We start from the raw sequence: 24511 nt of genomic DNA on the forward strand, positions 1-24511 counted from the left end.
TCCTCTTTGGGGAAGGTAACTGCATTGGGGCAATGGCCTGACAAGTAAAATATTCCAGTTTTCTCATTCCCTCTCCCCCCGCCCCCCCATTAGTCTGTTCTGTTCACTTCACTTCTGTTCACTAGTAACAATCCCTGCATTCTCTCTGTTCATAACCCTTGCCCTCAAAGCCCATGCTGCCCTTTTCTGTCGGCTGCAGTCTCCTTTGCAGCATGCCTGCCCTTTTAAAGAACATAGAACTTCCTTTTCTCCTTTGCTCATTTGCGTTATCTTATGACTTTCCTCCAGCAGGATTAGAAGCAGCATCTTGCCTTTCTTTGCCTTTTCCATCAGGGACACAGTTGTTATTGGATTGTTATATTTTTCTCTTAGCAGGGGAGAAAGTGCAAGCCTTTTATTTAGAAGACTTTGACTCCATAGTTTTAGAGAATTGTAAATGGCCATTTTCTGGGATTTAATTATAACAAGAGCTTTCCATTATGGAGTGCTTTACAGTTTGCAGAGCATTTTATACATGTGATCTCATTTAAGCATTAGGAAAATCCTGTGAAATTGGTGCTACCATTATCCCCATTTTACAGCTGAAAAAATTGAGGCTCAGAGACCTAAGTAATTCACACAAGGTCAATCAATCACTTAACAAACGTTTATTAAACATTTGCCTGTTCTTGTGCTAGGTGCTGGGGAATATAAGGACAAATGGGGAACAATCCTTGCCCTCAGGAGTCTAGGAGGAGATACCCTTCAAGTGTGTGTGTGTGTGTGTGTGTGTGTGTGTGTGTGTGTGTGTGTGTGTGTGTGTGTGTGTGTGTGTATGAGTATGAGAGAGTGTGTGAGAGAGGCAGAGAGAGAGAGGCTTACAGCCCGGGAGGACATTCCCCTCCTACTAGGAGTTCTGGATTTGGCCTCACATGGACTTGCATTCACATTATTCACATGGTTTCTGATCTCAGATAGGGGAATTGAGCTTTGCTCTCTCTACAGCTCTTTCACCTACTAACTCTAGGGACCCACTTGGGGGAAACCTCTAAAAAAAAGTTTAGGTGTGGTTCATAACTAGGATCTCAGCAAAATGTGACCAACAGGGTCCTTTTTAGAAAAGCATTCAGTACCCAATGTAAGTGTCAGATATAAAAATAAGTCTATTTCCTTCACCAGAGAAAGGGCTTAAGATCCATAACATGTGTAAGTGAGCATTAGCATATATAGAAAAGGATAACACATTTATTATACTCTTTGTAGGGGTAAAAAAAATCCTTGGGGGGGAGGGCCTCTAAATAGGTTTTTGCATTAATAGGTTCATTTCTCATGACAAGCAGAGCATGACTTTCTTCAGTACTTTAGCTGAAGGCTCCTCTTGAAGGGGCAGTTCTCCCAATTGTGGAAGCACGCTCCTATAGAAATTCCCTCCTATTGGACATCTGGAACCTGACTCAACAAGATTAGGATTGAATTTCTCTGGATGGCTGGTTGCTGACCTGTGTTCAGGGAAGGAAACAGCAGAAGGCAGTCAGGGATCCCAAGGCTACCTAGACAAACTACAGGTTGATCAAGATTGACATGCACTTTAAGCAAGTTGCCATTTCCTGGGGAGTAGGAAGAGAGAGGGGAGAGAAATCCCCTCTCTTTGGCACAAAGTCCAAAGGAGAGAAAGCCTTGGAAAACAAACCAAAAAGAGAGGGGTAGAATCATTTCTACTGGTCTTAAAGATCAGTAAGGAGGGGAGATTCTTACACAAGAATCTGTTCTCCATGAAGTTTAGTCACCCACCAGTTTTTACGCAATCTCCCCAGTCCAAGGGACCAATCTGCATTTACTTTGTCATCCCAGCAAAATGGATATCTCTTAGCCAGGAGCCAGAGTAAATATGTAGTTCCATGGGAGGTGCTTTCTTCTAACAAATTTCCATACCTTATAATTTTATCAAGATAATTGGAGACATTTAATTAATCAGAGGCCCCCTGATCAACCTCCTCTCCCTATATTTAAAATAAATAAAAAGTAATTGTTTGGGAGGGGGAGAGAAAGAGCTATGAGGAATAAGGAAAGACATCGTGTAGATAGTGGGGCCTAAACTGATTCTTAAGAAAACTAGGGATTCTCTGAAGCAAAAGGAGCACGTTCCAGGCATGAGGGACAACCATTTGTAGAAGCATAGAGATTGGAGATGGAATATCATATGAGGAGCATATGATGTGCTAGGTGGCACCATAGTGCACAGAGCACCGGGCCTAGAGTCATGAAGAGTCATCTTCCTGAATTCAAATCCTGCCTCAGAGACTTACTAGCTATGTGACCCCTGGGCAAGTCACTTAACCTTGTTTGCCTCTGTTTTCTCTTCTCCAAATGAGCTGGAGAAGAAAATGGCAATGTGCCCCAGTATCTTTGCCAAGAGAATCCCCAAATGAGGTCACAAAGAGTGGGATGTAACTGATAATAATTGAACAATAAGAATTGTTAGCAAAATTTTCTTTACCTCAATCCTAAATCTATCTATATTTGGTTTCTATCCATTAGTTCTATTTGTGCCTTCTGAGGCCAAGTAGAAAACAGTCTAAATCCCCTTCCTTTTGACAGCCCTGAAATACTTGAAGGTGACTGTCATCATATTCCTTAATACTTCTCTGAATTAAGCATCTCCTATTTCTTAAGCTCTTCTCACACCTTGGTTGCAAGGCTCTTCCCCATCTGCTGGATTCCCTTCAGTTTATTAATGTCCTTCCCCAAACAGCTCAGAGCTGATCACAAGACTTTAAATATTGTTGAGCTGATGGGCTGGGATGTATAGTAGGACTTTCCTCCCTGGATCTGGATTCTCTGCTGCTGCTTCTTTTTTCTTTTTCTTTTTTTTTTTTTTTGAGACAATCAGGTTTAAGGGATTTGCCCAGGGTCACACAACTAGTTGGTGTCTGAGGCCCAATTTGAATACAGGTTCTCCTGACTCCAGGACCAGGGCTCTATCCACTGGACCACTCAGCTGTGCCTTTCTCTGCTTCTCTTAAGCACCTTCGGAATGCAGCAGATCAGTGGAAAAGCATTTAATAAGCACAGTAGTGCTAAATATGTGTCTGAGAAAACAATCTCTGCTCTCCAGTAGCTCATAATCTAAGGAAGGAGACAACATAAATAGCTAAGAACATAGAAGGCATATGCAGTTATTATTATACAGAATAGATGGAAGGTAAGATCGCATCATAAATGGCTAATGAATCCATATATGTAAATTCTTAATACTCTAATAATTCAATTAGCAAGCATTTATTATTAACTATATGTCTTACACTGTACTGAGCACCAGGATATAAAGAAAAAAAATTTTAATCTGGATATCTTATCTTTAGATTTTGTACGTTTGGCTTCGTTTTTGCCTCTTTTGAATTAATATTTATAATTTCTCAGAAGGTAGAATGGTCCCATTTTATAGCTGAAGGGCAGTAGGGAACATTTGTGCTGAAGGAATTCTTCTTCTGATACTATCAGTGTTAGTAAAAGCTCCCCAGGGAATTCACCTGCCTAACTGTTCTTTCCCTATCAGAAATCTTAATCCCTTATTTTAGCATTTGTAATAATCTCTAGAGGAGCTCTTTATGGTGCCAGAAAGTGAGATTTTGGTGGGAAGTGAAGAAAAGGTGTAAAAATAACTAAATTCCTGGAGTAAGTACTTTTTGCATCCAAGAAAACGATCCACATTAAAAAAAACAACACCCCTCAAGTGACAGAAAATTGGATTGCTTAAGAAAGGGGGGGGGGGGGGGGGCGGGGATTGGGGCGGGGATTTAGGCTTGAATGAAAGGATCTTGAAACTTTCTGTCCTGGCCTTTGGTACAGTCAGCTCAGCATGGTAATATTGAGAGTTTTTGTCATATGAGAGACTCTTTGGTAACAGCTGCTTCTCTTTTCCCTTGTCTTAGACAGGACTTCTTGTTTCTCCTTTCTAAAGGAGGCAATTGATGTAAGCAGCAACTTTCAGATGGTTTCTGAAGGGGTTTTAGAACAGTAGATTGACCAGTTCTGTTACTTAACTTAGGTATTCTACTCATAGCTGAAATACTGGACACAGGTTTACTAAGTTCTTCGTGATTGATTGATTGATGTTAGATTGATATTAGAGCAAGGATGGTCCAAGTCTGGAAGGAGGTGAGATGGGATATTCTGGAGTTCTGTGGACATGCATTGGAATGACAATGGATAGTAACAGATTTGAAAATAAAATAGGAAAGATCTCTTCAGGAAGAGTTAGTGCTCCCTACACAGCTAATAAACAGCTTTGTAATGATAAGGGGATAGTCTGTAATTCAGTAGGAAGCAGCAGGGTGGAAGGTGAATGTGGGAAGTTCCCGGAACTCTTCATGTCAGAGGGAAAATGAAAGAGGGGAAAAGTATAGGGGCCAGCTCTCTCAAGAGGCATTAAATACTCCCGCCATGAACTCATTTGAGCAGTGGGTTTAATTGGTCATTTTATCCATGACACACGCTTTGCTTTTGCCACCCTTAATGTTTTTAGGGGTAATTGTAACATACCCCAGGCTTTCTGTCCTTCAACCTTGTAGTAGAGGATCATGGATTAAATGGGCCATCACTATTACCATCACCATAATGTTCTTCAACATGGTAGAAAAGATACCAAGAAGCTTGTGTGGGTGGGCCCCTCCCTCCAGTGAGAAAGAGTAGGTCTTGGGTTTGTTTTTCTGGTGAAGGAGTACTCTGAAGCGCCATAGTGTTTATGGGTAGGTTTTATTATTTGAAGGCACCACCAAACAGTTGCATCACTTAGAGCTGTTACCATTGTTTGCCAAGTTCCCAAAGGCCCTTTTACAAGAGGGACAATAGCTTCGACAGAGAGGAGCAGTTTTAGTTTTAAGTGCTGAACAGTTCCAGTGGTGGGAATTGCAGGCTTTGAAAATGGTGGTTTGGGCAGTGGCTATAGCTTTGGCATGGGGTGGAGTTCTGCAAATGTCATGTAAGACGGTGGGCCAGCCTGCATCATACACAATTTGAGAAAGTATCTGTTGTCCAAAGTGAAGTATAGCTGCATTCTAACCTAGCCCAAACAAATCCCATATTTGGAAACAAAATAATTTCTAGAACAGAGTGTTTGTTTCGGAGGAACTTCTATGAATATTTTCAGAAACACTGTCTAACCAATACCCCAGGGAAAGGAGACGGTGCCAGCTAGTGATAGGAGGACTAGCCAGGTTGTTTTTCTCCCCCAGATCAACCAAATTCTTTGAGTACTTTTTGTCTAATGGAGCTGACAATATTTACTACCTCTTTGCTGACTCCGGACCTGGAAATTATGATGATACCTTTAATTGAAGGATTGCATACCAACACAGATCACAGTGTACATTGTAGGGACTTTTGTTCGGCTCATTCGGTGTGTTCCATTGCTTTGTGTACTAAGTCTTTTATACAGAATGGGAAGCAGCAGTGGAGTAATGTCATTTCACCTCAAGCATCTCAAAACACTTTTAAAAAGATAATAAGGAGCTCCCTGCTTGACATTTTTTTTTTGGACAGATCACTGATATTTGTTTGATGGACAGTTGTGAACGATGACACAACTAGAGATCCATACATCAATAACAATTTTCAAGAATTTTGATTGAATTGTCGAGCAGAAATGATTTCCCCTACAGACTCTACAGCAATTTAGAACGTGCTTCCTTGCTCAGTTGAACAATACCTGTTGCCTCTGCTTAGTTGTCGGGGTGGGAGAGATACCCTAGAACTGGAGTTCTTATACTTTTTTCTTTCATGAACACTTTTTATAGCCTAGTGAAGGCTAAAGACTTTTTATCAGAATGATATTTTAATGCATAAAATTTAATAAGATTGCAGAGTAACCCAATTACATTGAAATTTAGTTATCAAATTTTTTTTAAAGTTCAAACTTCTATTTGAGAATCCATGCCTTGTTATTTCTGTTATTTGTTTAGAATTATTCTAGAAATCAATGGGGCAGTGTGGTGTAGTGGATAGAGTCTTGGATTTGGAGTAGGGAGAACCTGGATTCAAATCCTACCTCTAGCCTGAAACTCTGGATAAGTGAGGTAACCCCTCTGAGCCCTGCTCCATTCTGTAAGACTAAGTGGTAGACAGGCAATGCATTTTAGAAATGGAGGGAATCGCAACATCAATGAACCTAAAAGTGCTTAGCTTATTCACTATTCCAGAGATTAATAATGAACCTTGTGACTCAATTTAAAATCCATATCTTCATGAGAACTTGGGCCCACTCTTCTAGGTATCCCTGGGAGGCTTTCTAGTTTAGTGCAATGTCTCTCAAGCGCTTTTGATTCTTTGTAAACCTGGAAGGGATGGTTCACTCTTTGTCTCCCAGACAAAATTCTGGCTTTACACAGAACTCATTGATTTCTCCAAAGAGCCCCAAGAAAAGCAACAGAAATGAAAGCAGGGTCAGAGTGGGTGTTGTCTAAAGGAACTGGATATGTTCTCGGTAGAATACAAGGCAGCAAAGAAGAGCCTGGAGAACAGTCTGCAAATCCCCTTAGGGGGAGTTCACAAGTGGAAAGGAAGGAGTGGTTCCACTGGATTGTACAATGCAACTTTATTCTACGCACTGGGGGCCCTGAAATGCTGTTGGTGTTAAGTGACACCAGGCAGTGGTGTAAATTACAGAGGACAGGGGAGGTGACCTGGGAATGCATTACAGTATAAAAAAAACCCAGGTACGCTATAACATGTAGAGAAGAAGATATGAAAGGGGGAGGCCTGTGGAGAGACTGACAGGGCTACAAGAGGAAAGGCTTTACTACCTGTGGCAAGTAGGCAGAAGTTTTAAAATAAAGGAGAGCCAACAGGAGCAAAGAAGGAAGAAATAATATAAAATAACATGCAAGACTTAAGGAGCACGTCCAAAGGGAGGAAATGATGAGAATCTGAACACTGTGTTTTTTTCAAGTATGTGTTTCTGTTAAGACCGGGGTACAGTTTAAACCTCTGTAGCAGAAGATCTTAACCTGGGCTCCACAAATCCCCAGAGGATCTGTGTTTAGACTTCAGGAGGTTCATGAACTTGGATGGAAACAAAAAAAATTATCTCTTTATTTTCATTGACCTCTAATTGAAACTTTGCATTTCCTTCGATTATTTAAATTCTGAGAAGGGTCTCATAGGCTTTATCAGACTGCCAAAGGGATTCATGACCCCCAGAAAGGTGAAGAACACCTTTCCCTTTTATAGACCACTTGTCATTTAGTCAGCCAACAAGCATTTATTGAGTGCCTACTCTATACCAAGCACTATGCTAGTAAATAGAAGTTGTTCTTAGAGGGAAAGTCCTGGGTAGGAGTTAGAGTGGGGGAAACAACTGGAAAAAACCTCTTGCAGAAGATGGGATCTTTGCACTTTGGATCTCCAAATGCGAGGGTACAGGGGATCTGCCTGGTAAGAATTTGACCACTCAAGCCTTCCATCCAAAATATTGAGGTTTCATCATAACACTAGTTAGGAGATCAAGATTTCTCGTAAATCTGCAGTATTGTGACACCAATAGGAGCCAGCAGAGTTTCTAGTGAGTCTTTGAATTTGATGAGGATGGGACTGATTCTTTTATACAAAAGAGACTGTGAGAAGAGCCAGATGGGATTAAGGAGTAGCAAGTAACCTGGGGTAGGTCAGTTGTAGACAATGAAAGGAGTTAAGTGGTCCAATAGCCACAGTGAAAGGGAAGTTAAAAGGATTATTAAGTATCTAAGTGTCTGTTTCATGATGAGATAATGGACAGTGCTTTCATGCCTTCCCAGTCACCAGTGGAGTGAAACAAGGCCATGTGATCGCTCTCATGCTTCTTAGCATAATGTTTTCAGCCATGTTATCAAATGCTTTCAATGAGGATGAACATGGCATCAAGGTCAACTGATGGTAAATTCTTCAATTCGAAAAGGCTACAAGCCAAGACCAAAGTGGAGGGAGTGTTAGTGCATGATTGTGGATGATTGTGCACTCAATGCAACCTCTGAAACTGAGATGCAACAAAGTGTGGATCAGTTCTCAGCTGCTTGTGCTAATTTTGGCCTAACAATTAACACCAAGAAAACACAGGGGCTCCATCAACCACCACCACATCACCCATATGTGAAACCATTGGTTGCAGCAAATAGAGAAGTTTTGAATGCTGTGGATAAGCTCACTTACCTTGGTAATGTACTTTCCAGGGATGTACACATTGATAATGAGGTTGACACACATATTGCCAGAGCTAGCTCAGTGTTTGAGAAGCTCTGAAGGAAAGAATGGGAGAGAAGAGGTATTAGACTGACTACCAAACTGAAGGTCTATAGAGCCATTGTGCTGACCTTATTGTTGTATGCCTGTGAAACATGGACAGTCTACCAACACCATGCCAGGAAACTGAATCGTTTCCATTTGACTTGTCTTAGGAAGATTCTGAAGATCATCTGGCAGGATAAGGTACCAGACACTGAGGTCCTTAATTGAACTAAACAGCCAAACATTCACACTCTGCTTTAGAGAGCGCAACTCCAATAGACTGGCCACATTGTTTGAATGTAAACACTTGCCAAAAAGACACACAGGGCAAGTGTTCATGTGGTGATCAGAAGAAGTGATACAAGGACACTCTCTAGATCTCTCTTATGAGCTTTTGGAATTGATTGTGTGGCATGGGAGACACTGCCACAGGACCACTCAGCATGGCTTGCCCACATCAGAAAGGGTACTGTGCTGTATGAGCAAAGCAGAATTGAAACAGCTCAAAGGAAACGCAGGATGTTCAGATTTAGAGTATCCACCCCAAATGTTCACGTGAGACTTATCTGTGGTAGAACATTCCGAGCTTGTATTGGTCTGATCAGCCACAGTTGGACACATTGAAACTTGACTCTAGCATAGTGATACCATTTTGATCCTCTTCAAGAATGAAAGACAACAACCAACCAACCAAGTGTCTAGGTAGAAATGTGTGGGAAATTTCAGGGGCTGGGTGGTATTGAAAGACAAAGTCTTTTCCTTTTAGGGGTCCAGCAAGAGTTCCATAACCCCATCAGGATGTGGTTTGAGTCTTTTTTAAAATTAAATTTTAGTTTTCACAATAAATAAAAATCCACCTTAACTCCATCCTCTTTCTGTCCTTTCTCCCTCACTGAGAAAACAAGAAAAAGAAATGCCCCTTTTTATTTAGTCAAGCAAAATAAATTCTCACACTAGGCCTGTCAAAAAAAAGGTCTCAAGCTACATTCTTGGTTTGATGACCTCACCATCAGGAGTTGATAGCATATTTCATTGTGAGTCCTCTGGAGTCATGATTGGTCATTGCATTGATGAGAATTCTTAAGTCTTTCAAAGTTACCTTCACCATATTTTTGTTGTCATATAAATTATTCTCTTACTTCTCCTCACTTCATTTTGCATCAGTTCGTATAAGTCTTTCCAGGTTCCTCTGAAACCATCCCTTCATCATATCTATATACCATATACTATATAACTTCTTCAGCTATTCCCTAATTGATGAGCACGCTCTCAATTTCCAGTTCTTTATCAAGTCAAGTCAAGTCAACAAGCATTTATTAAGTGGTTATACTATGCCAGGCTCTGTGCTAATTGCTGAGAATACAAATAATCAGAAAGAAAGATAAGAAAGACATGCTCTCAAGGAGCTTATATTCTTATTTTCCTTTTTAATAATATTTTATTTTTTCCAATTACATGTAAAGACAATTTCCAACATTAAGTTTTTGAAAGATTTTGAGTTCCAAATTTTTCTCCCTCCTTCCTCTTCTTCCTCCCCAAGACAGTAAGCGATCTGATATAGGTTATACATGTGCAATAAGGTAAAACATATTTCCACATTAGAAGGAGCTTATGTTCTACTGGGGGCAGACAGCATATAAAAAGAAACCAAAAAGCTGAGCAGTAGATAGGTGAAGGTACCAAGGTGGGGCCATGGTAGAGAAAGTCCAGAGTCAAGGAACCTGGAGAAGAATGATGACATGACTAGCTTAGGTATTTTCCTTAAAATGGACTCCTGGGAGAAACCAGACAAAGGGGCTTCAGGAATAGAAAGGATTTCCAGTGTGAGAAATCCAAGGGTAGAGTGAACTTCCAGACTGAGGAGGCTTCTTTGTCATGGAAGAAAAAGGCCAGAGAGTCAAGAAGGAAACCCAAACAGGAATGAAGACTGCACCTTTGTTTTATTTTCTTGAGCACAAAGAGAGCTGCTATGGGCATTCTCTCGTACATGTAGGTCCTTTTCTTCCTCTCCTTTAAAAAATTTCTATGGGGTATAGACCTAGTAGTGATATCACTGGGCAAAGAGTATGTACAGGTTTTTGGGCACAGTTCCAAATTGCTTTCCCGAATGGCTGTACCAGTTCGCACTTTACCAATAATGCATTAACAAACTTGTTTTCCCGTAACCTCTCCAACATTTTCATTTTTTTGTCAACTTTGCCAGATAGAGTTTGCTTGGCTTAAAAACTAATCCCTTTTTATACCTAAGGGTCTTCCTCTCTTTTTTTTTTTTATTAAAGGGGCCATCCCTTGAGTAACTACTTAAAGAAGCCTATTCATTGAGTGTTGTATCTCACTCAAAGTAGGAATGTGATAAGACCTTTAGCTTGAAAGGGCCAGGGTCTCCCATTGCATCTTGGGCCATCTCCAGTCATCCTGATGAATATCAGGCCACTGGATCCAGATGGCTCAAGAGAAGAAAGTGAGATTGGTGACCTTGCACAGCCCTCCCTCCCTCAAATCAAAGTCAACTACAAGTCATGTCATCATCTTGATGTCATGATCCTCTTTGAGAACAAAGGACAAACACAACAACAATAATCTTTCTCCCTTTCCCTCCTGTTTTCCTATTGAGTGAAATGTATTTCTGTACCCAACTCTGTGTGTATGTGTCTGTGTGTGTGTATTATTCCGTCTTTTGACCAGTTCTGATGAAAGTGAGGTTCAAATGTTACCCACTCCTCCCACATTTTTATCTTGGTTTATATAGGCTTTTAGTTACTCACCCAGATTATGTGAGAGAATTTTTCCTATCCTTCCTCACCCTTCTCCTAGTATATTCCTCTTCCTCTCACTTTTCATTCTTCTTTTAAGATCATCAAAATATAACAGAACCATCCTCAGATCTTTCATTTAATTAAACTCCTTCTGTGACCTGTGATGATAATAAAGTTCTGAGGAGATTTGTGTGTCATCTCCCCATATTAGAATATAAACAGTTTAGTACCTTATGATTACTTATTCATGCTTACTTTTTTTATATCTCTCTTAATTCCTGTGTTTATATCTCAAAAGTTTCTATTCAACCTGGTCTTTTCATCAGGAATGCTGGAAAATTCTCTGTTTCATTAAAAACCCATTTTCCCCTGTAGGATTACACTTAGTTTTTCTGAGTAAGCTATCTTTTGCCTTATGGAATATTGTAATTCCAGCCTCTTTGTTCGTCTATCGTGGTGGCTACTAAATCATGTATAATCCTGACTGGCTCATTGATACTTTAGTTCTTTTTTCTGAATGCTTGCAGCATTTTTTTCTTTTACTGGAAACTCTGGATTTTGACTGTAATCAGAATGGTACTGGAGTCAGCTTAAACTGGCCTGTAAGAACAGATTGCTAAATTTTCAGTGTGAGTAATTAGATCTCAGAAATTGGCAAATGCTGTAAACTAGGACTTGATTTTCTGCTTTGTTGACTGTCTAGACTTAAGAAAGGAGAAAATTATTAATAATGCTGATTTAACTTAAAAGTCTATCAGGAGAATACTCTGACCCCCAAGCCAGTTATTAAATATTTATCAGCATATAGCTCATATCATATTCATATATCATAATGTCATATTCATGGGCGTTTTCATTTTTATGTGTCTTTTTCCACCTTTCCCCTTGGTTCTAAGAGATTTGGGCAATTTTTTTAATGATTTCTAGAAATATGATGTTTAGGTTCTTTTTTGGTCATGGCCTTTAGGTAATCCAGTTATTCTTAATTTTTCTCTTCTCAATTTGTTTTCCAGATCAATTGTTTTTGCTACGAGATATCCACCCATTTTCTTCTATTTTTCAGTCTTTTGACTTTTAAAGATATTTCTTGTTGTCTTAGCTTCTATTTGTTCCATTCTTATTTTCAGGAAGTTTGTTGCTTAGGTAAGGTTTTGTACCTTTTTTGCCAAGTTATTAATTTTCTTTCCAGTTCCTTCTTCCATAGCTCTCATTTCTTTTTCCAATCTTTTCTCTTGGTGCTCTCATTTCAATTATGAAAATATTCTTAAATCTTTTCAACTTTTGCTTTGTCTCTTCCAGGAATTCTAGTTTGAAGTTATGCCCAAGCTATTTCTCTTTGAGGCTTTGCTTGTAGATGTGTTGTAGATCTTTTTCTGGATTTGTATCATGAGCACTCCTGTCACTATAATAGTTCTTTATTGTGAAATCTCAGGGATGATTCAAACTAGGAAGCAGTAGTCTTTCAGCGTTCCTGGAGTGATCTGATTGCTCTAGGGCAAAGCCTGATTCTATCCTCCCAGTTTGAGCTGTGCAAATTGTTGACCTAGGTTTGTGTCTGAGCAATATGTTTGTGGACTTGTCCTGGTTGGACTTCCAGTAGACTTCTGTTGAACTCTCCTACTATTAGCCAGTTAGAGAACTCTGCTGGTTCAGAGTGACAGAACTGCAGACTCTCCTTTAATCTGGGATTCCTGTTTTGGTTATTCTACAACAGGCTTCAGACTGTGCTAAAGGTGGAACTGAGACCCTGTACCAATTCTGGAGTCAGATCCACACATCTGCCATTTGTATCTGAATATTCTTCTCACTTGGAACACAGCCTAGGGTAGATGACTCTGTCTCACTCTGAAATACTTCTCAAGGTCCTTTCCCCATTTAGCCCCAGATTTGCGACCCAGGCCTAGGTGGTGAGCAACAGAACTGCTAATTGAGAACTATTCCAGTACCCTGAACAAATTCTATCCCCATTAGTCTGGATCTGGGCTCCTTTTCTTGCATAGTGTCCCCTAGCTCTAGAATACTCCTTATGAGGCCAATCCTGGCTAGAACTCATCTCTGGTGTTGCTGCAGACCTCTTTGTCTGTCTCTCTATGTCAACCTGGATTGGAAAAAAATGACTGATTTTTTTCTTTAATTTCCCTGGACTTGCTCTGATAGTTTTTCTAGATCTATGTAGAAGAGGGGTATTTGTATGTGTATTTATGTGTTTGGAGCTATGTGTAGGAGTTGTGGGGAGGAGTATCTTTGTCTACAGCTCCCTTCAGGTAAGTGTTGAAGGATGCTAGGAAAGCTAGGAGACTAAGGTGAGAGAGAAAATGTTCCAGGCATGGGGGACAGCCAGTGAAAAAGCATGGAGTTGGGAGAGAGAATGTCCTGAGAAAGAATACCAAATAGGCCAGTGTAGCTGGATCATAGAGTACATGGAGGGAAGTAAAGTGTAAGAAGACTGGGAAGGTAGAAAGGGGCCAGGTTGTGAAAGGCTTTAAATGCCAGAGAGGATTTTATATTTGTTTCTGGGTGTAACAGAGAGACGTTGGGGGGTGGGGTTTGACTTGGACAGATGTATAATTTTTAAAAGTCACTGGCAGTTGAATGGAGGAAGCTTTGGAATAGGGAAAGAGTTAAGGCAGGGTTATCAATTAGAAGGCTATTGCAATAGGTTGGGCAAGAGGTAATGAGGGAAATACATGAGAAATGTTGTGAAGATAGAAACACCAAAGATTTGACAGTAGACTGTGGGGTGAGTGAGAGGGAAGAACCTAGAATGACATCGATGTGTTCTGATTTGGAAGAATGATAGTACCCTCAACAGTAAATAAAAAAGTTGGAAATAAGGAAGAGTTTGAAAGGCAATTGGGAGAAGTAATCTGACTCAGTGGTCAGATAGATAGGAGAACCAGGAGGGGGCAGTTTCATGAAAACCTAGAGAGATTATTGAATAGAATAGGAGAACATAATTGACAATGTCAAAGGCTGCGTAGAGGCCACTGAGAAAAGCATTAGATGTGTTGTTGATAGACTTGCGAATTGATCTAACCATTCTGGAGAGCAGTTTGGAACTGTGCCCAAGAGGCTAAAAACTGCATAATACCACTACTAGATCTGTGTCCCAAAGAGATCACAAAAAAATGGAAAAGGACCTACATGTACAAAAGTATTTACGGAATTTGAAGAGAGGCCTATCAATTGAGGAATGGTTAAACAAGTTGTGGTATATGAATGTAATGGAATACTATTGTTCCATAAGAAATGATGAGCAGGCAGACCAGAAAAAACTGGAAAGACTTATATGAACTGATGCTGAGTGAAGGGAGCAGAGCCAGGAGAACATTATAGACAGTAACAGCAACACTGTACCATGATCAACTTTGACAGACTTGGCTCTTGTCAGCATTACAGTGATCTAAGACTGGGGTGGGGAACCTGTGGCTGGGAGGTCACATATGGCCCTCTAGGACCTCAAGTGCTGCCCTTTGACTGAATCCAAACTTCACAGAACAAATCCCCTTGGAGTTTGGATTTAGTCAAAGGGCTGTACTTGAGGACTTAGAGGGCCATATCTGTGGCCTTGAAACAGGTTCCCCACCCCTGATCTAAGACAATTCCAAAAGACTCATGATGGAAAATGCTATCCACATCCAGAGAAAGAACTATGGAGTCTGAATGCAGATAGAAGCATACTCTTTTTCTCTCTTTTTTTCCTTTCTTGTGGTTTTTCCCTTTTGTTCTGATTCTTCTCTCACAACATGACTAATGTGGAGTTACATTTAATATGATTGTACATGTCTTAGAGAGGAAGGGAGAGAGAAAAATTTAAAACTCAAAACCTCATAAAAATGAATATTGAAAACTAGCTTTATATGGAATTGGAAAAAATAAAAAACTGTTAAGTAGTGAAAAAAAGAAAAGGTCATTAGATTTGACAATTAAGAAATAATCGATAGCTTAGGAGAGAACAGTTTCGGGTAGCTTTCTCAAGGAGTTTTGCTTCAAATGAGAAGAGAGGCATAGGATGCTAGATCCAGATGGCTGGATCATTCTACTCCTCAAACTGATCTTTAATACTCTAATTTCCTTCTCACACTGTGTTATAAGCTTGATCCTGAGGGTGGAGAACCCTTGGTCAGAGTCTACTCTAACCTAAGTGGAAGGAGGACCCAAGGAGATGCCAGGATTGCATTTGGCCTCCCTAAGGCTGTAATGCAAGGAAACATTCCCTAGCAACTCACTCCAGGAGGGAGCAGACAGCAGCCATGTGGATTCTGGCTCCCTGTTGTGTTACCCATAAGGCGCACAATTTATTTCAGGTGAAACCAGCAATGAGCTATATTCCCTATGGCCAAGATCATAAGGAGTGTGTATGAGGAAAGGATGGAGACAGAAGGAGGAAAGTAGAGTAGCAGGCAGTAGAGTTCCTGGGGGTGGTACTCTCAGGTGTGCTCATTCTCTTGCTTTGTGCTGTTTCCTTCTTCCAGCTGAGATATGTGGGCAGCTTCTGTACCAGTTCAAGAGCTGTTGACTTATGTAAAATCATGGCTGTTTCTCTGGCACAGATGGAAAAACCACTTTTGTATTAGATATGACCCTTCTTTCACAGCTTGTCCCCCTGAAGCCCTGTAATGTTCAAGTAATCTTGAGAATGTTGCTTAAAGGAATAGTTTCCAGACAAAACAACTATTAGAGCAGTGGAATAGGAGAGGTTGGAGATGAACTGTTACCCAGATGTTTGAGGCCCAATATCCTTATTTTCTGGCTCCAGTGTTTTAAAAGTAAAAGTACTTCCCTAGGAGTTACCAGAAGGCTCCTTCAAATCTTTCTCTTGCGTTTCACTTTGACCACACAACTCTGGGAAGTTAGTTGTGAAACTATGTGGTGGAAAGGGGGCATGACATCTCAAAGCTACCTAAGGTCAGTGACATGAGCCCTGAAACCCACTCCACATTCCACTTTTTGTTGTTGCTCTCCAGAAAACTTACTCTGGATAAGGGAAGGGTCAGGAAAACTAGAACACAAAGTTTACTTGAATGTATTTGGTGTTTTAGTCAGAGGCTTTCCAATCGTGTTCTCTCCTTTCTTCATTTAAATATGGGAATGAGAACTGTAAGATCCCACTTTCTGAATTGCTCTGATCAATTCATGTGGATTGTGATATGAAATTTAATTACTTATTAAGATAGAGGAGTGAGGGAAAGAGAAATAGTGGGCCCCAGTCCAGAAGTTGGTAGTGTTACTAGAGCAAATAATTTGGTATATTTTATGCAGCAGATGATATTATGGGGGCAAGAGCTGTGGGAAGACTAGGGCTGTGACTGGCTAGAGGACTCAACAGGATCTGAGAGTACTGACAAGGTTCACCAGCCCCAGCTCTGCCTCACTAAGCAGTCAGTCCCTATTACAAATATGAGATAATTATATTTTGCATTTATATTTAAGATTTTGCAAACCTTAAAGCACTATATACATGCAAGCTGTTATTTTAAAAAATTTCTGTTCTCTTATTTTCATCTTTCTTGATGGAATTTAGATAGAAATGCTCCAAAAGAGGGTATGGGGTAAATTGTGACACTAATGTGTTGTTGGTGAAATTGTGAGCTGATACAACCATTCTGAAGAGCAATTTGGAACTATGTCCAAAAAGCATAGTGCATACTCTTTGACCTAGCAATACCACTTCCAAGTCTGTATCCCAAAGAGATCATAGAAAAAGGGAAAATGACCCATATGTACAAAAATATTTATAGCAGATCTTTCTGTGGTGGCAAAGAATTGGAAATTGAGGGGTTGTCGATCAATTGGGAAATGCCTGAATAAATTGTGAAATATGAATGCAATGGAATACTATTGTACTATAAGGAATGACAAGATGGCAGATTTCAGAAAAACCTGGAAAGATTTACATAAAGTGATGCAAAGTGAAGTGAGTAGAAACCAAGAGAACACTGCACACAGTAACAGCATCATTGTGCAAAGATCAACTATGTTGACTTCGCTCTTCTCAGTAATACAGCAATCTAAGACAGTTCCAAAGGACTTATGATGAAAATATTATCCACATCTAGAGAAAGAACTGATGGAGTCTGAATCCAGATTGAAGCATATAATTTTCACTTTCTTTATTTGTGTGTATGTGTGTGTTTTCATGTTTTCCCTTTTGGTCTGTTTCTTCTTTCATTACATGACCAATATGGAAATATATTTTACATGATTGCACATATATAAACTATATCAAATTGCTTAACATATTAGGGATAGGGGAGGGGAGGGAAGGAGGAAAAAAATTTGGGACTCAGTTTTTAAAAAATGGATGTTAAAAATTGTCTTTATTTGTAATTGGAAAAAATGAAATGCTGTGCTATTAAGAAAATCACACACAAAAAAGAAATCCTCCAAAACCAAGTTACTTTTATATCATTACTCTTTTCATGCTTAATGTTGTATTGACTGTTGTACAGATGAATAAAATGATTCCTTTTTGCGAGTGAATAAGAGTATTGAGGTAACTGGGTGATATGGAAGATGGAACAATGGACTTGGAGTCAGGAAGATGTGAATTCAAATTCTACCTCAGTCATTTACTGACTATGTGAACTTGGGCAAATCACTTAACCTCCCTATGCCTCAGTTTCCTCATCTGTAAAATGAGGGGGTTTGGTGACCTCTGAGGTCCTTTTCAGCTCTTGTGATTCTGTTTAAGCTCATCTTCCGTAGATTCACTGCCAACAATTTTGGGACAATCCTAGTAGCAGATAGAATGACATGTACTTCATCCTGTTTTCACATGGTTTTAATTTCTCTTGCTAAGTCTCTCTGTTTTGAAAGCTTTTTATTCCATGTAGTTTGAAAGCTCCTGTCTCTCTTATATTATTGGCTTTGTATTCTTATGGCTCAGTTAATGTTTCCTTTAAGATTTGAATGCTTTGGATGCTAAAGGCATTTGGAGCATTTAAGTTTAATACTGGGACAGCTAGGTGGTACAGTGGATAGAGTGCTGGCCCTGAAATCAGGAAGATGAGTCTTTGCGAGTTCAAGTCTGGCTCCAAACACTTACTGGCTGTGTGATCCTGGGCAAGTCACTTAACCCTGTTTGCCTCGGTTTCCTCATTTGTAAAAGGACCTAGAAAAGGAAAGGGCAAACCACTCCAGTATCTTTGCCAAGAAGACCCCAAATGGGGCTCCAAAAGGTTGGACACAACTGAAAGCAACTGAACAAAGAGCAGGTTTGTTGTCTATGGTTCCTTTCAGCGTTCTGTAATTTCTTTTTTTATATTCTTTTTTACTTTTTGAATGTTTGTTTTTATTTTCTCAGATGATTGCAACTCCTGTGTTTCTTGATTCACATGATACGTAGCCGACCAGTTTTTTTAGCCCCTCCGTTTTATTCTGTGTATGTCCATTTTTAAACGTATTTCTTGTTTTAGATTGTGAGGTTTTGCTTTCTTATCCAGTCTGTTACTCTTTTTTTTAATTTGATTAGACTATTTATGAAAGTTAGGCTTCTATTTTCCACAATTTATCTCTAATTGCCTTTTCAAGTTAAGATTTTTTTTCTCTAGTCCTCTGTAAGTACAATATTATGTCTCTTCAGTTTTACTTAATTTTTTTTAAGGTGGGTCTTTTCTCACTGGCTCTTTTTTCAAAGCCCCTGCATGGTGCCTTCCGCTTTGCCTTTTTGTTACCCTTTTTGCTTTGGAATTTTTACTATTAATTCCTTTCTCTTTCCTGCTTTTATCTGGTTATTGAATTTTTCCTCTTTTTTTTCCCAGTCAAGTAGAATCACCTTTCTTTTCCTCCTCTTCATCTTGTCCTCTTTGTTAGTTTCTAAATTTTCATTTTTTACAAAGCTCCAGTGAGGATTTCTCTCCTTCACTGTCTTCACTATCCATCTTCCTTTTCTGTCTACTCTAGACTCTCATTCTCTAGATCATCACCCCTGTATTTATCTAGTTTCTCTCTATTCTCTGCATTTCTTATAGAATCAAAACTTCCTAGGTTCCCATTCTGGGATTTCCCCTCTATGCAGATAATAACATTGCCTTACAAAACTTACCCCTGAGGAGTTTCAACTTCTTTCTTCCTGAGACAGGAAGAAAAAATGGTACCTCCAAGTACCAAATCCCCAGAGACAATACCCAGCACAATACCTAGCATCCCTTCATAGAACATCTCTCTTCACCCATAGAAACATTCATCAGTGGCAACCCCTCTCACTACTAAAACAAGGCTTCCCCTTTTCTTCTCCTTTTCAGACCTTGTTACCACCTTCCTACCCTCTCTTCTGCAGGCTTTCCTCTTCTTGAGAGACCACTGGAGTCATCTTTCCTTCATCATTAGCCCTTGACTTTACCAGGATGCATTCATTTCATGTACTCTCCTATAGTCACATTAGAAAAAAAAACAACCCAACAACAACCCAGACATTAATTCATTTGTAGATGATGAGGTTGTGAGATTCAGTCCTTAATATCTCAGGTCAACCTCGCCACCATCTTCTGTAGATTCACTGCCAACATCTTTGGGACAATCCCAATAGCAGATTCTGAATTCTGCCTTATGTACATTTAGAAAGAAGTCTCTTAAGGGTCCCTCAGCTGTCACTGTTGCTATCTTTGGCTGCTGCATTTCTATTGATTAAGGTATTTGAGAAATAAATAAATAATCACTTCAGGTTTGATTTTCTTCCTAATAGTGTTTTGAAACCTCTTTATTATTAAACATCAATCCCTTTTTATTTCTGGTTAAGCTCACATTTTCAGGCTAGATTTCTTTGGGTTGTGTCTTGAGGCTCCATTGTTCTTTAGAACACATTGTATTTTCTGGTAGATGCAACAGTCTTCCTTTCCTTCATATTTGAAGGTCTGTCTCCTTGTTTCTCAATGTAATTTAAAAATTAAATCGCTGTGTCTTGGAGTTTGCAGCCTACGGGTTTTTGCTGTTATGGTTGCTCTTTTTCTGGTGGAGATCTACATAGTTTTAAAATTGGCACTTTGTATTCTTGCGTTCAAAAGTTCAGAACAGTTTTCTTGTCTTCTGGGACACCTGTAATCTTTAATCTATGCATTAAGTTTTGCTTGTATGGGAAATATGTTTTCTTTTAATATTACTGCTTTTTGCTTCTTTTCCAGATTGTTCTTTACTTTTATGCATTTGCATTCTTAATCATTTGTCCTTCCTTTTGTTTCTTAGGTGAGACTTGCCATCTTGGAATCAAATTTTGCTGTTTAGCCAATGATTTCTCCTGTACAGGCCATAAATTCTGTTCTCACAATTCTCATTTATCTTTTAAACCACTCAGGAACAATGTGTTATGTATGGTGCTGTGCTCTCATAATCCACAGGGACCTCTGTCTCAGCAAATGTTGAATCATTTCCCTTTGTTTTACAGTATTTATTCATAGATGCCTGAATTTGTTTACTTGAGCTGGAGGTCCGATTTCTTTCTGCTGTTAATGTCTTCCCTCTTGGTTTATCTGCTTATGATCTAAGTCTTTGAATTTTTTTCCTCCTGAGACCTTTGTTAATTTCAGTCTTTTTCTCTCTTGTTTTCCCCTACTGCTCACTTTCTAACTCCCTCCCCTCTCATGGTGGTTTCCTTAAGACCTGGATCTCAAAGCATCTCAGCCTCCTCCCATGTTGGGCAATTCATATTTCTCCAAGCTATGTCTCTGCTCCAAATGACTTTGGGGAGGATGAAAATGACCCCAGCTGAATGCTGGACTCTTTCCTTCTACCTTAGTGAAATATCATGTAGACCCAATCCTTCCCTCCTACCATCTTCCTGTCCCTATCCACTGCAGGCCAATCCTCCTAACCCCCACCCCCACTACTCCCACAGTGTCCTAACTTGTTCCCTCTCTTTCTCAGTTCTTTGGCTCAATAGAATTTAAAAATTAAATTGCTGTGTCTTGGAGTTTGCAGCCTAAGGGTTTTTGGCACTTTGTATTCTTGTGTTCAGAAGTTTTAGACTGTATTTTTGTCTTCTGGACCAAAGAACTGCATCCTGGGCCATCTCTAGTCATCCTGATCAATATCTGGCCACTGAACCATGTTGGCTCTGGAAGAGAAAGTGAGGCTGGTGACTTTGCTCAGCCTACCCTCACTCAAATCAAAGTCAATTGCAAGTAATGTCATCACCTCCCTGATGTCATGGTCCTCTTCAAGAACGAAGGACAAACCATAGCTGTTATAATGGGTATTCCTTTTGTCTGTGGGTTGGACTAGGTGGCTACAGAGGTCCACTCAAACTTGTGATTCTATGACTGTGCAAACACATCCCACCGTTGTGCCTGAAATCTCATCATGCTTCCCAAGAATCGTTCCACTTAACAACTTTAAGAAATGGGCAACAGATGTTATTGCCTCTCTCAAGTTGGTTGAGAGAGTGAAGCAAATCCATGAAAGTGTTTTTTTCTTTGCAGTACAATTAAATTCTGATGTAACTTGCCTAACCTTATGTATCAATCCAAAGTAATAAACGTGGCAACAGCCAGTTTATGGAAGCCTTTTTGATTTAGTGCTCTTCTGCTTGTCATTCCATGTTCTTTGACCCTGCCATCAGTAGGGTATCAGAGCTCCTTACTGAGTTTTAGGAGTTGTCCCTTTCCCTGGTTCACCTTTCCCAAAGTACTCATCTTTCTGCTTTGATGCCTCTAGCATAAGGGAAACTCAATGTGAGTAATCCCATTGCTTCAAGGTAGTTTAGCTTTAAGTTCATGTCTCATTGAGAACCCAGGCTTCATTGTTTATAGATTAGCTGTAGAGATGAGGAAGTGGTTTTAAGGGACTGCTGAGTCTTCACTTTCTGGAAATCAGTAGAGATTGAGTTCTCTTCTCATGTTTATGACAAGAGGTATAAGGTATTCTGGAATGTTATTTGAGCGCTTGGGTCTGAGTTCTTGAATGATAATCTGGCAATGGGAGCTTACCCAATTCCAAATTAAACATTTGCGTTCTTGGCATGGTTAGCCTAGTTTCATGAGTTGTGACTTCTTTTCAGTTTCTCTCCTGTTCAGGTACCTGTTGGTCAAGTTTATTTCTGGCTCTTGGGTATTTGTGTATTTTTTAGAAAGGAGATACTTTTCTTTCTCACAGAGAGGGAAATGGAGGCTTAGCCAAAGATAGGAAATTTAGATGAGACCATTCAGCAAAAATGAGAGAATCTTGGTGTACTGATTCCATGAGTGGCACATAGAATCTTTTTAGAAGTCACATACTTTGCTATTTGCAAGGTTGGCAGGTTGAGGCGGGGCAGTGTCCCATACATGTTGGTGCCTGCCATTTGGGAAAATGTGTAGCACATTGCATTTTATTTTTCTGCTCTTCTGTCTGTAAATTTTCTCAAGAAAATGTTATAAACAGTCTTTCCTTTTGTTCAAAGAATAAGATTTATGTTTTTACTAATTTAGTTAAATTAGTTCAGCAAAATTCACACCCACTGCCCTATCCATTCCTGCTGGGTATATACCTTGTTAGATTTTTTAGGCTATGGAACACCAGGTAAAGGTATGATTGGTATTTAGAGGTTTCTAGTTTTGGGGGGTTTTTTTGCCACAAAAAAATGATGTTATCCCCATTTTGGTGTATATGAGCCTTTTCTGTCTTTGCTCTCCTTTGATATATGTCTAGCAAGGGATCAAGGAGTCCTGAGTTCATAAAATACTTCTATAAGTGCTAGAGATAACATTCTTTAACCTTTTTTTCCCCCTAAGGGTCTTCTTTTATTTACTTAACCTGATACCATATGACCTTTGACTTTGACTTCACAGGTGGAGATAACACCTATTTGTGGTGTCCAAAACTACAGGAGATTATTTCAGCCTTTCAGAGCCTGGGAGCAAAAGGCCCTAACTTGTATCCCAAAGCATTTCTTCAGTTTAAGCCTTCTTTCTATGATAAGAGGTAAGTGTTTCCTCTTCATGAATTTTAGGAAATCTTAACCCTTGGTTAAGATTCTTACTAGAAAGTTTTCTCAATTAGTACCATTTATTCAGCATTTTTTGAACTCAAACCCTGGCACAGTATTATAGTACTATCTATGCTGAAATACAAAAGCTAGATCAGATAGCCCCCACCCCAGGGACTAAAAGTCTAACAAGAGGGCAAATACTAGTAAATATGAATATGAGGCAGAAATCTATAAACTTGGTACATATATTTGAATACTGCTATATACAGTAATGTATTTGACTAAATATAGCTACATATAATAGTGTGTTCAAAACAACACTAAAGCAAGATGAATTTGGCAGCTGTGTCCAAGATTCTTGTAACATTGCAGAAATCATGTGTGACATCTGTGGCGCAGCCCCAAGCTGCTTGTGTGGCTGGAGTGCCACCTTCCATAAGTCTACTTATGGAAGGCAGCATGTCACTGCATTATCCAGCTAAGGGAGTGCGGTGTCTGAGTTGTCTACTGAATTACTTTGTTTTACATGAGCCACTAACCTGATGGTTCTATCAGTCTCTCTGTGGCTTGTGTGGAACAGTTTTTGTTTATTTACCTTCTGAAAACAACTACAATCTATCCATCTGCCACCGTCTAAGTCTGCAAGTACCTAGACTGCTTTTTCTGCTGTTAAGTTCATGGCTTTAGCAGTGGTACCAAGAAGTTTCACTCTATCCTTGTTATCCATATCGAGAATTAATCTAGGGGATGAAGTGAGCTGTCACTCAACATGTGAAAATATAAAATCTCTGCTTTGTACACAAGTCATGAGCCTCAGTCCTGTCTCTCTGGATCTTCCTTTCTTAGGTCATGTTTCCCCACATTCACAGATTCAGTCAGCATTATGTGTACAATGGGAATGAACATTAGCACCTAGCTCACAGTGTTGTGAGGATCAAATTGAGATAATTGTAGAGTGCTTAGCATAGCGCTTGGCACATAGCAATATATAAATGTTAGTTATTAGTTGTTGATAGTTTACTATAATATGGCATACAGTGAAAGGAAATAGATCAAATGTAGCTAGATGGAGACATGGGTCTCTAGCTAGAGTCAAACCTTCTCCCATATTCCTTCCATTTCTTTAGGAATGGATAGTATTCTTGAACTACTAACTTGGGTCTAAACCCAAAAGTTGTAGAAAACAATAAGAAAAGAGACTTTCTGCCCTCATCTCAGACACACAAGAAGTAAGGGAAAGTGGGGGAAAAGGGTGATAGAACTCAATCTCCTCCTCCAACTCCCCAGGCCAATGAAATTCACTAATAGCTGTTAGTCTCTGCAGCTTGGGATCCTCTCTGCTTATGGTCCTTATCTCCATACTAGGGTGTAGATTGTGTTTAGGGAAGACTCAGATCTCTGGTGTGAGGACTGCCAAGCCATTTTCAGGGCTGTTTTCCACCTTTGGTGTCCATCTGATTCACCCAGTACTCACCTGTGGCTCCAAGAAGCTGTAGCATGCACAACAGCCACACTCTGGCAGACAGGCTAAACCAGATGGAGGGCAAACAAGTTGTCTCAAACTCTTCAGTGAGTTGGTGGGTGTCAACCCCAAGCATGTGAAGACTTCTCCCTGCTT

At 39.7% G+C, this 24511-nt stretch overlaps 1 protein-coding gene across 5 annotated transcripts in view; it reads left to right on the forward strand.

Annotated features, from left to right (window-relative positions):
• Nucleotides 1–24511, forward strand: part of FAM178B (family with sequence similarity 178 member B) — a 160289-nt gene that overhangs the window by 68583 nt on the left and 67195 nt on the right. For all 5 annotated transcript variants that reach the window (XM_072633788.1, XM_072633784.1, XM_072633789.1 and 2 more), the window contains one exon: nucleotides 22754–22886. In XM_072633788.1, coding sequence (XP_072489889.1) covers nucleotides 22754–22886 — 133 coding nt within the window. The remainder of the gene's footprint in view (nucleotides 1–22753; nucleotides 22887–24511) is intronic.

This window comes from Notamacropus eugenii, chromosome 1 (genome assembly GCF_028372415.1).
Source record: "Notamacropus eugenii isolate mMacEug1 chromosome 1, mMacEug1.pri_v2, whole genome shotgun sequence".
In the NCBI taxonomy this organism is placed as follows: Eukaryota; Metazoa; Chordata; class Mammalia; order Diprotodontia; family Macropodidae; genus Notamacropus; species Notamacropus eugenii.